This window comes from Cynara cardunculus (genome assembly GCF_001531365.2).
Source record: "Cynara cardunculus var. scolymus isolate 2C chromosome LG 17, CcrdV1, whole genome shotgun sequence".
In the NCBI taxonomy this organism is placed as follows: domain Eukaryota; kingdom Viridiplantae; phylum Streptophyta; class Magnoliopsida; order Asterales; family Asteraceae; genus Cynara; species Cynara cardunculus.
In genome coordinates, this window is record NC_037544.1 from 22,201,302 (window position 1) to 22,218,100 (window position 16,799).

The 16,799-nt window shown below is 34.9% G+C and overlaps 1 protein-coding gene across 1 annotated transcript; it reads right to left on the reverse strand.

Annotated features, from left to right (window-relative positions):
* Window positions 1–930: 930 nt before the first annotated feature.
* LOC112501198 (RNA exonuclease 4) lies at window positions 931–8,114 on the reverse strand. The gene is made up of 11 exons (XM_025104882.1): window positions 7,937–8,114; window positions 6,333–6,440; window positions 4,699–4,785; window positions 4,546–4,612; window positions 4,193–4,274; window positions 3,718–3,802; window positions 3,326–3,434; window positions 3,075–3,163; window positions 2,751–2,815; window positions 1,567–1,645; window positions 931–1,435 (listed from the first exon to the last, which is right to left on the reverse strand). Exons 2-11 carry the CDS (start codon window positions 6,384–6,386, stop codon window positions 1,289–1,291), a joined length of 864 nt encoding a protein of 287 aa, XP_024960650.1. The 5' UTR covers window positions 6,387–6,440; window positions 7,937–8,114; the 3' UTR covers window positions 931–1,288.
* Window positions 8,115–16,799: the final 8,685 nt, after the last annotated feature.

Here is a 16,799-nt window from a genome sequence, read left to right on the forward strand (position 1 = left end):
TTTTCTTCTTAACGAGTCTAAGGGGCTGTTTGATGGTTGCTGAATGATTTGGTACAGAATGGTTAAGTGGTCAGAATGGTTAAGAGGGCCAGAATGGTTAAGTGCTGAATGAAATAATGTTGTTTGGTAACTGTAATCTGAATGACAATAAATTACCATTTTAACCCTGACAAGGGCAAAACCTCAAAATCAGTAAAACAGTAAAATTAGGGCAAATCAAACAAACTACAAACTGAAAACCAACACTAAAATTAGGGCAAATCTAGCAAACTACAAACTACTTTGAAGGCTTCGAAGTTGAAGGCACAAAATCATTAGGGTTTATATCTGAATCACAAAATCGATGACCTGAGCAGAGGCGGAGAGAGCGAGGAACGAGGATCTCGCGTGGGAGGAGAGAACGGCGGGAAGCAGTAGGGGTGGCGACGATCGTGGGGGGTGGGGAGACGGCCGGCGAATGGAAGACCGACGATGGGAGGGGGAAGACGGCGACCATGGAACCGACGAAGGAGGGGGGGAAGACGGCGACCATGGAGGGGGATGCGATGTGAAGAACGAACATGGAGGGGGATGCGATGTGAAGAACGAACATGGAGGGGGATGCGACCATGGAGGGGGATGCGACGAAGGAAGGGCGGAAGACGGGTTGAGAGGGTAAAGTTGGAAAAACCAACATCTGAATGGTTGAGTGGAGCTCTAGGTGCAAAATGGTTAAGAGGATATTGTAACCATTAAGATGTTATTTTTTTGCCAAACAGCTTCTGTCTCTTAGCGATTAAGAGGCTCCCTCTTAATGTCACCATTAAGAGGGAAACAAACAGCCCCTAACTCCTGATATTTTCCATACATTCGTAAATCCTATTAAGCCACTTCCAAGCAACCCGCAAGAGAGAAGCCTAAGACATTAACTTGCATAGTGAAACACTACAATTCTTATAAATACAACCATTACCATAAAAACTACAAAGGGACTTCCAAAAACCAAAAGGTTCTTGAGGCATATTTTTCTCCTCCTGTAACCTGACAACCATATCCTCAACTCCTAATATTTTCCATGAATACACACACTGGCAACCATATCCTCAACTCCTAATATTTTCCATGAACACAAAAACACAACCGAAACAAAAGCAAAATTTTGGACCAAAAGAGCCTTTTAGAGACACCTCATAGTAAATGATTAGACTGTTTCATTTCGAAAATGCCACCGGTTACCACCGCATGATGGCACCACCCACCACAATAAGTTTAAGCTTCAAAGTTCTGTTCAATGAAAAAAATGATGATTCTAAGATGCAAGTGAACCTTCTTTCTTTCTTTTTTTAGGTTTACGCTTCTTCTGCTTTAGTTTCATCTTGACGATATCCTTAACATTCTTTTCCCATTCCCGCTTTTTCTTCATATAAAGCATCATGGCAGCACGAGCATCTTCTATCTGTAAACAACATGCATATCAGAGTATGTTTACCACATTTTTTTCTTCTAAAGGTGCTTCACTTTAAAAAAAACTAATGATTTCTTGGAATTCCTCAAATGGGAAATTGTAGACTAAGAAATGGAACTCACAGGGCAATGCTCGCCGCTTTGAATCTTGACGCTAAGGACTTCGGCTGCAAGATGTCGAAGTGCCTTGCTACGCCCTTCTCTGCATTATCATCATCATTGATGAAAAAATTATACATTTCTGTTAAGGTCACATATGGATGGTACAAGATTCGTAAGATAAGAAATCCCCATCTTAGTGGATAAAGACTTTGGCATACTGATTTAAGAACATAATTATAAGCCAATTTTTTTAAATATTATAGAATTATGTCTCATTTTTAGCCTTGTGGTTAAAAGGCCAAAAATGCAAAACAAAGTTGGCCTTACTTCCTATTTATTATAACAAATTTTTTCTCATTTAGTGTAAGGAAAGTTTGTGTCTTCGTATTTCGTGCCCATTTTGACTTAGAGCTTGTAACTATTGATGACAGGTGCGGGTGCCAGGTTGTCAAGTTATATTGTAATTTTTTATTATGTGGAATCATGTCACATCAAAATCAAGCGATCCCATGTTACTGAATAAATTAAAATAGCTAGGAATATATGAAGGAATGGACGTTTATTGCACTAATTAACAAAAAAAGTTGTCAAACAAGATAGAAACTAAAGCAAATTACATTTTTATGCATTTGCCCATTCCCATCATTGATGCAGAAAGATACTAAAGCAAATTACATTTTTATGCATTTGCCCATTCCCTTCATTGATGCAGAAAGATGCTAAAGCAAATTACATTTTTATGCATTTGCCCATTCCNATGCATTTGCCCATTCCCTTCATTGATGCAGAAAGATGCTAAAGCAAATTACATTTTTATGCATTTGCCCATTCCCTTCATTGATGCAGAAAGATAGATGAGGGCATTTAAATTAGCACATTACATTAACATATTGGAACATATGAAGTATATGAATGTGTTCCCTGTAGGCCTGTATAACGCCAAGGGATTTAAGGAAAAGCATTAAACGTTTAGGGGTAGTAGTTCTTGAAGTATTGCACAAGATATATATTGCTCGTGGAAGATGCGGTCTAACTAATAAGACACACAGAGCCCACAGGTGGACTTTATGAGTGTTTAGTGTGTCGGAGAAGACTTAAACAAGGACTATTTATCTTGTGAGACGCCTCAAACTATTTTCCCATATTTCATATAAATATTAGCAAACAGTGAATGAAACAATTAGAATGAGGTTTAGAAGAAATACTTCAGAAACGGTTGATACTCAGCAGTATCACGTATATCCTTCTTTGGGTGACTTAATAACAAGGCCTGTAGAAAAAGTAAAAAAAATTAATATTTCTGCACAAGTTCGCTTTGAATATTCTCATGTCTAGGCTATATGCTACATGGCCAAATGACTGGAATTTATCAAAAGAGATGTAACAGAGAAATGCGATTTGGTTTAATATCTAAGAACGATGGCTGCAAGAATATTTCAAGAATAGTTTGATAAGCTTTCAATTGTTCTTTCATAATAATTATGTTGACCTCAGTGTATGCCCCTTTAGATAGGAGTTTGCATACTTACCTTAAGATCATTACGCAATGCGTGGCCCACAAGAATCTTCCCTTTGAGCAATTCCGCCACTTCCTTCTGAACAACACGGAAATCCTTTGCTGAAGATAAGATTATAAATTCATGTAAATAAAAGTAACTGCAACTGCGAATCCCAAAATTAGCTAGAATGTACAAGGACAATAATTAGTGTTTTAAAAGTAGACTTGATAAAGAACACAAAATATGCAGAAAGAATACAATAGAAGACAAAAAATTGAAACCTTTTTTCAAGTCACGGGGTCGGATGCCACTTATTTTTGTACGAAAGTCAACCACATGTTCAACTGGACGAACATGCTCGTCATATATAACGTTCCCCCACGTATTTACCTATCAAGAACCGAATGGTGTTCAGTAAAACATACACAACAGCGTAACTGATGTATCTCCATTTTAGCATGTCACTTCTGATGATGGATTAATCAAACAGCTTGGTGGGTGCACCCCTTTTCCATCCATCAACCACTTTGTTGATGGACTAGCTGGCTAAGTTGACTCGAGTGTTTTTTAGGGTAGACTTTGAACCAATGAGAAAACTACAAACGACGATGTTCTAAAGCAGTATCACCCAAAAGAGGATGATTACATATAAACCAATACGAACGTAAATTACCAAGGTCACTCTTCCAAGAGCGCTTTTGTTTCCTAGAGGGCTGACTCCAACCATTTCGCAATCCATGGCGATCGCATCTGTAATACTATCAACTTGCTACTTAGTTAAATTGCATAACAATAACATATCAATAAGAAAACATGGACCATGAAGTTTGGAAGTTGAAAAATAAAAGAAATGGTCCACCAACGGTAAACCCATTGTCTCCTTTTCATTTTGGTTGCCCCATCTCAATTCTTGTATTTTAATCAGAACCAAAATCACATCTTCATTTTCCTCACACCCCTCAAACTTCACACCACAAAGAAAATAGAAATGTTGAAAATTTAAACTATAAAAAGAGTAAATTACTGATGAACCCCTTAAACACAAGAATGTTTACGAAATCTCATTACCCTATATGTGACTATGTGAGTGTACCTATGTATTGGTGTGTGTACAAAAAAAGAGACGGCTTAAAAATAAGATGGTGTACCTTGAATCTGATGAGGTAGGAGTGAGAGCATTCATCTCATTTTCATTGGCCTCATCCTTATCGGACCTCTCTTTGCGCTTTCCTACAAAATTTTGCACATTCTTTCATAATCAAAAAGTAAATGGGCCAAATGATATTTATATAAAGATATTTTTGCCCTTCTCAAGAAAAAATGGGTCATTTAACTTCAACATTTAAATGAATTGCAACCATTTGCAAGAAACTTCTCTCAAAAAAACAAATGAATAAACAATGCCTGTAATTGTGCATAATTCATGTGAAATAACTACAGTTTGACAAATAAAGACGATTGGGCAACAAAATTACAGTAAGAGATAAGAAAATTCACAAACCTAATATGGTTTCTTGAATCTCTTTTCCTGATTTCTTTGAGGATAGTTCAGACCCATAACCTAATTTCTGCAGACAACCAAGTTCATGAGACAGCTTAAGCCAAAAGCTAAGGTGTGTGCATGGTAAGTGTAAAGAAAGTAACGATAACGTACTTGGCAAAGCTGAGCCCAGTTGGGGTTGAGCTGCTTCAGATTTTTCAATCGAGAATTCTTCAAATGGCTTGCTTCAGATGTTTCTATCTGTAATAATTTCAATGAAGCTTTGTGGTAAGTGCTCACCAAAAAATCCAAGATCTCAAATACAGGTGTTTCATGGCCCTTAAACGTATATTATTTTACCCAAGCAAAATTCTTTAGATTATTTCTTGTTGTCCCTCCACAAAGTTCTCACATCAGTCCAGGACGGACCCACATGCAGAAGAGGAGATATACGTGCTCACGCTCCATCGTCCTAACGCATTGGAAAAAAATTAGGGGCCTTAAACATGCATTTGTTTTACTTCTTCTGTGCCTTGTATTCTTGAACCTAAGCTAAAGACTGAAGTTTGTGGTGGCAGAGTTGGTGTACATAGACGTGTTAAGGTTTTCCGGCACAATAACTCTCTGGTTATGTGAAAAGCTCCATAACATCATGAGTGTGTGTATATACAAGTGAGGACTTATAATCCACTACTACTAGCAATCAATTTTTCTAGACAAGGCAATAACTAAGGTTTGCTTCATGCTTATAGAGGGAGCAAGAACAAAAACTACATCAGACCATTAGAAATTCTTCAATGGCTGATTTTCTTGACCAATTCCACTTAGAAAACTATGTATGTTGCATCCCTAAAGTTTAAAAGAATGTATGGCATTCTAGAGTTTGGTGACAACACATACTCAGTTGATTTAATGAAGATGTGTGACGCAATATGAAACATTGATGAGCAGCTAGCTCCCCCTCTATCTCTCTCTCCCCCACATCACTGGTGATGCCACATATAGTCCTAAGATGCAATGTAACAAATCCACGTTCTAATCACCAATCTATAACCCTTTAGCGATGCCGTATGGGATTACAAGTGCACCAACTCCAAGCAAAGATACACTAGAAGGGCTCCTTGTGAGGTGTACATGCATTGACCCTTAAAGTGGTTAAGAGAAAGAAAAACATCCATCATAATGGAACAACCTCCCCCTTTTTCATAAAAAGAAAAAAAGTGCACTCTTCTTGATTTTAAATATTTGTTTGCATTTTGTTACAAATCAAAAACCGCGACATTTAAGTCTCTAATACTTTCCATGAAATTTCATACATCCATCAAGTTTTGACAGAAAATCCAAGAATTCACACGAGTTTTGATGCCCTTTTGGCATTGAAGACGAAATATACTATCATCTTGAACATGAGGATGGCCAAATAAATAATCGTTTAAAAGTGTTGATTGATGTTACTATAATGAAAACATACGATCAGACAAACATTATGTTTTCCGTCTTTAGGACGAATTAGATAGGGCAATAATAACAATAACTTCGGAAATCCCACCATTACTGTTACCTGATCAAGATAATCGGACAACCATTAATGATTAGCATTCAAGATAATCAGACAATACAACTAAAGAACGACTTTTAGCGAAAAGAAAACATTCAAAACCAACAATCTTTCACCATTTCAAAAAATTATTTTTAGGGATTTCGAAAAGATTAACAAAAGATCATGTAAACCAATTGTGCAAAATATGATAAATAAATTAACCATTCACATATGTGAGTATGAACGAGAAAGTGGAGCGAATAGTGACCTCGGCCTGATTAAAGCGGAAAGATGGTCCTCCATTACCGGGTGATCTTCCCATTTGACTTGATTATGCTCTTCACTTTCCTTTATCTTCCACAAAACCCTTCAAGAACTGTAATAACCCATATTTAAAAAACGGAAAACATATATGTACACGTGTACATTGAATAAAGAAGGAAATAGAGAAACAAAAAATGAAGTATTCATTGCTCGGGATCGAAATAATATCAGTTATGCAGCAACCACGAGTAAGGAATTGAAATCCCATACGATGATACTCCTTCGTGCTTCCAATCCTTAACGATTTTCTGTTGCATTCATGAGGCTATAAATATACCAAACAAATTGTGCTTAATCTCACCCCAAAACTCTAAAGCTTATACAAAAAAAATCTGATTTCTTGTTGCTGTAATCTGAGATTTAATTTCCTAGGGTTCTTCGACTGTAAATCTTCGTTCAAGGTAGTAAACCTATTTTTAAGCTTCGAATAACATCATATAAATGTTTAAAATTGATTGCCAGTTTTTGAGTGATTGAGGATGCACTATTGATAAATTAATGGTACCCTTGGCCCCTAGCCACCGTATACGGCGTCGTTAGTTAATAACAGTGGGTGGAAACCCCCTGTTACAGCTCACAGAGACTGCAATCGAAGCCATAAACGACTTATATTTATTGTAGGTACAATATAATAAAATTTTAGTAGCAAAATCAGAGAGATAAAAGAAAAAATTGAAGCTTGAAGCTTCGTTGGAGGTAGCTTGAAAACGAATTCAAATCTGAGTTCATAAATAATTGTTATAAAATGATGATCACGTTAATGCAATGATATAAATAAAAACTTACCCGATTATCAAAGTATATATTGCATCTCAACGCAACAGTTGAACAAAAACGGCGTTGAGTTTCAATGTTTTTCAAGAAGAATTGGGGTGGGAGAAAGTCACAGGGTCCTTATAATGCAAGGTGCTAAAACTACCGACCAACCAGGCCAACTCAAACCCATGAAACCCAAAAAACCTTAAAAGGAAATTCAGCGTCGCCCCGGGGAATATGATCACATCCCAACACGTCCTGAACCGGGATTTGTTTACAAACCAAAAAAACAAACATACTGTTTTTCATTTTCAACACCCTTCATATTCTAAAATGTTATTTTCGATTTTGAAACAAAAAAAAAAACACTAGTCGGGGTGTTTGGGATTGCTTGTTTGAAACAAATTATGTTTTAAACAAATTATGTTTTTCTATGAAACCACTTGTCAACTTATTATAAACTTATTACTGGTTGGGCACCGGTATAAATTATTTATCCGAAGAATCAAAATTGGTTTTACAAGCAATCCCAAACACCTCTTCAACTATACATAAAAATCAAACCTTTAAAAAATTAGCCTTGAACTAATCATGGAAATCAGAACATAAAACCCAACTGGAAAGAGCTTGATTTAGATATATATCTATAAGCTTAAAAAAACCAAATGAAACAGCAATAATAGCAGCCATCAATCACATAAGGATGAATGAAGGTTGTGTCGATGGTGCAGATGCAAGTGCAGGTCCTTTGTTCCCAAAGAAATAAAGGTTCTAAAAAATAAAGGTTCTTACGACTTGAGTTTGTTGTTTGAGGACTGAGCTTCACGGTGTAGGTGCTGAGGGTGCGTCGATGGTGCAGGAAGCCGTGCAGGTCGACCGCAGACGGCGGACGGCGGACGGCTGTAGAACTCCTCTCGGTCCAAGGGCAGAACTCGAGATTGTGCTGTCGTGGTGTTTGTGTTGGTTGTTCGGCCCAATCCATACCTAATTTGAATATATTTGATATATACCGGAGGGTATTCTGAATCGTAACGAAAGACATTTCATTTTAGTGTTTTTTTTTTTTTTAATATAATACGGTTTGATGTGATTTTGAGAAATTGATAATTTTTTATATTTAAAAAAATATAAATTTAAAAATAAAAATTTTGAAAAAATGTTGATATTAATATTAAATTAATATTTTTAAAAGTTCTTATATTTTGGTATTTAAGTTTAATAATGAAATAATTTGTTTTTGGTTTAATAATATAACATTTTATAAAGATAATAATTAAGTATTTTGTTAGAATTTGATAATTATCTTAATTATATTTTAGATTTTTTATATTTAAAACGAGATGTTCATCATGTATTTGATTATGTTTATATTAATTAGTTACACGAATTCAGATATGAAGCTTTAATAAGTTGTATTTACGCACAATCTACTTATAATATTAAGTTTTAAGTAACATGCATTAGTAAACAGTACTTTATGCATAAAAAAATGTTTTTTAAGAGTTTTTGACAAATGATTTATAATATAGTATAGAATATATATTTTAAATAAATTATTCATGATATGGGCGGGAGCAGTCGTGGCAAAAAACCAGTCCTCAGTCAGGTCGGGCTGATCCTTATCGATCCCGGGCCTCAACGATATGGTCATAACCAGTCCCGGTCGAAAAAGATGAGTCTGTTCAGCTTTGTTGTAACCGGTTATGAGTCGCCGGTCCCGGTCCCAATCGGTCTCGGTCAGTAAAAAATAATATTTGTTTATTTTTTTATGATATATAATTTTTAATAAATTATAAAATTTGTAATTGGTTATTCAAATACACTTTAAAAATGCGTTTTATTATAGCGAGAAAAGTGAGAATTGTGAATGTATTTTTGTGTTTTTTGCGAATCGAGAACTTGGTATGTAAACCCCTCAACCAAGACACTTATATATAATGTTTAGAAGGCAAAAAATACAAAAAAGGGCCAAAAAATGGTGATAAACGACTAGTTTTTTGAAAAACAATGGCTACATTTAAAAAACAGCTACATTTTTTAAAAATCGTGCCCGAGCCAGGCAGGTCCATATCCGGTCCCGTCGGTCACGATCCCGCGAAACACCTCAAATCCATAATCGGTCCCAGATTTCGGTTCTATAACAAATCCTTACCGTTCTTGAGTTGGGCCGGTCCTCCGGCGGTCCCGGGTCGGGCCGGTTTGGCCATCACTAGGCAGGAGTATGATACCCATCTCCAGATCCCTGTCCTTGGTTCCCATTTTTGTGAGGAATCTCGGTCTCTGGTTGGGGTATGTACATTAGGTTTTCCAACGCGGCGTGTCTTATTCTCATGTCTATATGATTGATATAAAATTAGATCAAGCCGCATATATTGGGTTGGAATCGGCAAAGTCATTTGAACCTAACCCGATAAACCCAATGTCTTTCCATAATATTCGTTTGATATGATTTTTTAAATACTTGATCAACATATGTATATTAGACATTAGACCGGTCTGTAGTTAGTTATATTGTAGATTATATTACAATTTCAACTGTGCTTTTATTTTTTTATTTGCATAAACCTTCGACTTGCTTTTTTAAGGTTGTTAGCCTGTTTTTATACGTTGTCATTTTGATTTTACTTTGTTTAAACACAGACACTTAGCTAGATCGTAAAATGATGTACAAAAGTTTCAACCCAGCCAACCTAATCCAACCTGTGCGGTTTTGATTGGGTTGGATTGTAGTTTTACTTGGTTTGAGATTTTTCAAACTATAAACATTAAGTTGGATAATTCAAATGTCTTCAACCCGACCAACTCAACACATACACAACCCTAAATATATGTGTATACCCATGGCCATTGGCTCGTTAGAAGACAAGAAAATTATACATGTTAAATTCAATTTAGAGTAAACTAGTATGGGAACCGTGCTTTGCACGGTAGCATAAGTACTTTGATTAATGATTTGAAGATTGTTTATATAAATATATACTAGTTGTGTACCCGTGCAATGCGGCGGAAATGATGAATGAAAATGATTTTGAAGCTTGGTGGTTTTTTAAGTAGACTTTAAAACGTTATGAAAATAGGATTTGCAATTAGTCTATGCAACTTTATACTTTTTCAATAAATAAAAGGTATGATTACAATTACAACATCAATCAACAATTGTATGATAGTGCAAATCGAATAAAACAAACTATAATCTAATTACAACATCAATTCAGTATAATCTAATTATGTTAAAAGAGACAATAGATTGGAGAGAATAAAAACTATAAATTTTCATTAATCATAAGCTGTTTAAATAAGAATAATTACATAGAAAGAATGATAAGCATAGAAAAAGATACCCACAACCCTTTAAATGAAATGTTATTTCATGTTTCGTTTTATTCTCCATCTTACTCGATGTTAAATTTTAGGTTTTGTATGGCTTGAAATCACGAAAAAAATGGTATATACATTGAATGTTAATATGGTCTATTAAGGGCTGTTTATCTAAAAACTTACCCGGTAAAACACGTACGGTAAAATTCAACACTATCACTTATTTATCAAGTAAGATTTTAGTCAACCAAAACGGTATCATATTCAACAATTTATTTGGTAAGTGTTAACGTTGGTAAGTTGTTCCCCTCACTAAGCGGATAAGACTCCAGGTAAATTATTGCATACGATACCCTTTTGTTAAACTATTCTTACCCGATATATTAAGTTAAAGTGTTAACTCTTCAGGGTAAGGGTTTGGATAAACAACCCTAAAATATCAACATACATTATTTAGGTAAAAGACGTCCCGTATTATTTGCACATATTTTCATTCCACATAAACATCATCATCAAAACTATGACAACAAAATTGAACAACAAATAATAATTATCGATCCTTAAAAATTATCAAACAACAATAACAACCAACGATTCATCCCGAAAGTGAAATTGACCGAGTTAATGTCAACACTACAATGATTCAACACCTGAGTTTCTTTTAACCATGAAGCTCCAATAACCTGCACGGGCATCGTAAAGAAACAGGATAATATATAACCAATTGGTATATATGAGAATAAGCAGAACCCCATCAGATTACTCTCCAAAAGAGCTCTTAAAGAGAGAAGAGAGGTTCCAACATATATTTATATGAAATGGTCCAAACCTAGCTGATGGGAGATTCTAACAATATACTTCTTGGTTCTCCGAAGAAGAAAAACATAACTGTGTAAAATTTTTAGAGACGGTGGATGGTTGCTTACATGGCTAGCTAGCATATACAGTATGAGATAGTAAGGCTAGAAGGCTCACAGCCCATTAAATGGCTAGCTAGCATATACAGCATGAGATGTCATTTACACAAACACAAACACAAACAAAGGCTAGAAGGCTCACAGTCCATTAAATCCACAGGTGAAGATATTCAACTAACCAACTTTATCAATAGACTTAGTTCTAAAGAAGGCTCACATACCATTAAATCCACAGATGAAGTTGACAGCAATGCATTTGAGATGCAACAAAGATGGAAGAGCTAGTTGATTAACATCATTACTTTCTTTGCTGCATAACCAATCTCACTATCTTTATGTGCAGAAATGTCAGTTCCCATGGACAAGGATAAAAAACATAAGAAACATGAATATAGAAGCAGATCCAACCAAACATTTTTTACGAAAATATAGAAGATCAGTGAACTTAAAAATGAGATTGGCAAAACTGCGATCTTGATTTAAAAATGTAGATCCATGTTTTTTTGTGATTTAGGGGTCGTTTACCTAAATGTTTACCCAATAAGCGCTTACCATTAGGAGTCAACTCTATAATTTATTTTGACGGGTAAATTGTACTACATCAAAACGTATTTATGCAATAATTTACCTGGTAAGCGCTTACCCGGGTTAAAAGTCGTCACCCTTAATTACCAGGTAAGACCCCCCATCCTTATCATCGCTCTTACCGGGTAAGCTTCTTGTCCCTTGCCATGTTACGACCGAGTCGTCACCCTTAGTTGCGTATTTAGATCAACACATATAAAGCAACATCAGTCCAATGGCTTCGATTAGGAAAACAAAAAGAAGAGCTTAAAATTAGTAAACTTAAAACTAAGAACTTGCCTTACTATCTTAACCAATTATGCCATTGCACCACATTAACACAAAAAAGTAAGATTTCATGAAAGAAGACTTGAACATTTTTTTCTCCAAAACAACATTTCTGAACCAAGACAAATAGCAAAAGAAATTTGAAGCCAACATACATATATATATAGAGATGGTAATTGAATCTATAATTTTGATGTAAGGAAACAAGTTTGCACAAGAAGTTGTTCATCCCCATATTCATGCATAAACAAACTTGCACATGCACAATAAATATGGACACCATTTTGGCAACACACCTCTGTTTTTCCCCTTAAATTGAAAAAGTGGGCTGGGAGGCAATATTCCTATGAGATTGAATTCACAAAGCTGGAAATAAAACCAAATCACCACAAGAATGACATTTGTTAAATATAATAGATGCCTTGGTTATCCTTAGTTTAACAAGAAGCTAGTTTTCCGATTGTTGTGTTGTTTTGTTACAGTCTCTAACTACAAAATCTTACCACTGATCTTGCGATTTGTGAATTTATGTTTCAAAAAGAGGAATGTAAAGAAATTTGTGATTTGAATCCATCCATCAAGATAATATATAAAGACACAAAAACCAATATTCCTTTCTAATGCATTAAACTAACTATAAATAAAAGATTATTACCTTCAAAATATCCATCACTGAGATAATATTTAAAACAAATGACCTACAACTTTGTTAGAAAGAGAAGATCAGAAATGGTTGATCTTTACGCAAAAGTGAAAATGGAGATGAACAACCGCATGATAATACAGATCGAAAGAAGAAAATTACCTCAAATGGAATCAGGAGCGATGCGAGTGAATGCAATCAATAATCGTCATCTCAAGCGTGCAGGTTATTTTTGTACCATCATCAGTAATATAACTTTGCCTTTCAAACCACAAAGGCACAAACCCTGGCCTTAAATACAACTATAATGTAATAAATATCAAACACCTTCATAAAAGAACTTAATTTAGTAGCATGTGGCAGTTACCACTTCAAGATATAGTAATATACTCCTGCTCCGTGCACTTGCCAAGTCAAACTGTGACTATGTGTAGAACCACAATTGATAATGTGCTATGCCAGACTTGCAACAAAACCTTCCCAGCACCAAATACATGATTTGCATAGAACAATTATTACCAAACTCTACATAATTATTTATCCCAGAAATTAGCTAGTAATTGCATCTGTTGTTAAAAACAGTGCATCTAATCCTATACTTTTTTCCAGTTGATGATAACCTGGTAAACAAAAGTCTTCATTTTAAACAGGACTACATTAAGAAACTTTGATATGCATGGCAAGGAAAAATTCAGTAACTAAACCCTAAATTAACTCACCTTCACATAATCGTGCTGGAAAATCGGCTGAATCGTGCTTGAAAATCGCCCGAGACAAATTAGAGAAACACAAATTAACAGTTTGAAACATCAATATCTAAGTACCAAAAAGGTTACCAGATTCTTGCAAAACAATCAGCATAAATAACTAAGTCTTGAAGCAACTAATAACAGTTAATTTGTGATCACAAAATCATGGGTTCAATCGAATGACACATCCTTCTAAAATGTAAAGGAAATGTAGGGTGCAAAGATTCCTCTTCTCAACCCTCATAAAGCCAAGGAGATTGGTACACAAGAAATCCTTTTGATTGTCGTAAAAAATGCACACTATTAATGGGCAGGTGATCATACAAGAATTGCCGATATGTAACAGAACAGTCTGATGACATATATATATATATATATATATGTCTATACTATATTAAACACATGCATCAAAGAAAGATAGTTCCATTAGGCAGCTATCTTACTGTTTGGTGGTTCATAACACATGATCATGACCAAGAGAAACAATGACTCATTAGGCAGCTATCTTACTCTTATCTAGTGTTACTGTTACATACTTGGTACCTTATGAATCAAGCCCATAAGAATTTGATGGGCTAACTGCATCATCAAAGGACGAATGAGTGATTGTTAACCACCATGCCAAGATACTCTCTATTCATATTGAACACATATCTCAAACCTGGCCTCCATATTTCACGATGGTAGGTCATATTGAACACATATTGCCACGGTTGATAGGTAAATATGTTTAATTGGGTCAAGCATCTATCAACTAATGCCTTGATTTTTGTAACTGTCAAGGGGTTATCATCTTCAAAGAGCAACTACGGTTAACCATGAGAAAGTTCTACAGTTAAATAGATATTTTTAATCAATCACCGATTAGACCCTTAGAGTGATTCAGTCAATACAGAGGTGCGCTTGAAGTGGGGGTGCAAACACAAATTAAGGCCCTTCTAATCAAGCCTTTGAACAACTGGTAAGATCACTCTTTGAGGTCCCACAAACAACCTCTTTGCAAATAGAGAAAGACCATTTACAAAGCCTGTCCGGCGTATGAAGTTAATTTTAAAAGAAGTTAGCACCCCTTATCGAAAGATGTAGGCTAGTAAAAAAATTATGAAGAAAAACCACTACAAGTTTCGCTAATGAAATACACAAGTTCTGGTGATAAGTTGCCCATGCCCGCTCTCCTTAGCTCCAAAACATCAATATAGTAAAATAAACCTAATTATTATCATAGAGATGCTGATTTAAGCTACTTGTCAAAATAAAATAATAGTATTAGTCAAGGTACAAGGCTTCTGAACTGTATATGTGAGGTGTGATGTAATGGTGTAATGGCGTGCCATTGACTATTACAGAACAAAGTGAAGGTTATAGCTTTTTCAAACGGGTGAGATTTTTATCATTTTTGTGCTATTATCTGTGCGTATATCACTAAAAAAGCAGTGTAATGAGTTTTGACTATATATTAAACTTCTACTTGCGCTTTAGATGAATTGCACAACCAATAATCACATAAAAGTGAGACCAAACCCAATCATAAATGCGGAATAAATTGGAGTCTATCAAAGTGTGTTACATAAAAATGAACGCAAAATTGCAAATACACTAAAAAATGGAATGTAAGCCTAAACAAGAAAAGACAACATTGATATGTGGTTCTGATATTTTGCATTCACACGGAAGAAGCAGGATACTGTTCACTATGCTACAGAAATTGAACTCCAATGGTTGACAATGTTTTGCTATCAATACTAAAAAGTGCTTACAGTTGTGAATTTTAATGTGTTCAGATGTGTCTAAATTGGGCGGAGGTAATGAGTATTATATGCATAAAGATAGTTATTCAGTTTTCCAAAATTATCATTCATTTTCACTCTTAAAATGTTATTTCATTTCTATTTAGAGTCATTCGTTTCCCCAATAAGCATAAATTAAGATATGAGTTTTCTATCACTAAATGTTAATTTTGTATCACAAGACTCGTTATGGTTGGTGCATTCATTAATTTTCTGCGTAAGTAACATAATAGCATATCAGTCATGCAGGTAAAAAGTCCACTTAATACTTAAAAATCAAATTTGACACTTATCTTGGAAATGTGCTTACTTTAGCTACGCGTTATTTATTAATTATTTTATATAATGGCAGTGAATTGGATGGCAAGGAGATCATTCAAGCTAAGTGTCATTATACCAAAACTGTTGTTGATGGCATTGCTTTTGATCTTAACGATGATGCTACTTGTCAAAATAAAATAATAGTATTAGTCAAGGTACAAGGCTTCTGAACTTTCATTAACAAAAGGTATGGAGTTAAAATTACCAGTTATGCATACTAAAAACTTCACAAATCCATAGAATAACATAAATTTATAAATTACCCGTTATGATCCGTGTCTATAAACTACTTCCCTTAGAATAACATAAATTTACATTACAGATATGGAAGTGATCGATGATTGTTGGTATTAGCTAATAAATCAGGCAAGTCAGTTCTTTTAACAAACACTTGGCATACATAAGTGATGAACTCTAGAAAACCTGTGACGATGGACTTATTTCATCAACAAGAACAGGCAAAACAACAAAATCAAAATCCCAGTGCATATGATAAGCGAAAAACAAAGAGATTAGTGAAAATCTTAGAACTGAAACACACCGACCAAACAATATATACATCATGAGCATATTTCAAGAATACAAAATCATTATTCATCAAAATAAACAAACCCAAACAGATAAATGAAATCGCATTGTTCATACTTGAAATGGCAGATGGAGAGCAAGGGTAAAACAGAGAGAGACGATGCGGTGATGGCTGCTTTCAACAGTGAAAGAATTATGCAAAGGACGATTGAACGATGGATCAGTAAGTGATTGAACGATTGAGTGATGAAAACTCTTTTTAAAGGGAATCGTCATCTTGGGGAGTGGGAGAAATCCCTGAATCGTCGTCTTGGGGGAGGGGAGCCGGGTAAAGGGAAGCGACGTTTTGGGGTAAAGGGAAAGGGTTAAAAAGTAAAGGTAAAAGTATTTTGGTCATCTATAATTTTAAGACTTTAAGATTTTTAAGACTTTTAGTAAATTTGTTTAATAGGGTAGTATAGATTAGTTGTTAATAGAATTATCAACAAATAGTATTTAAATAATTCTAAAAAGTTAAATAAAATATATAATTAATGAAAT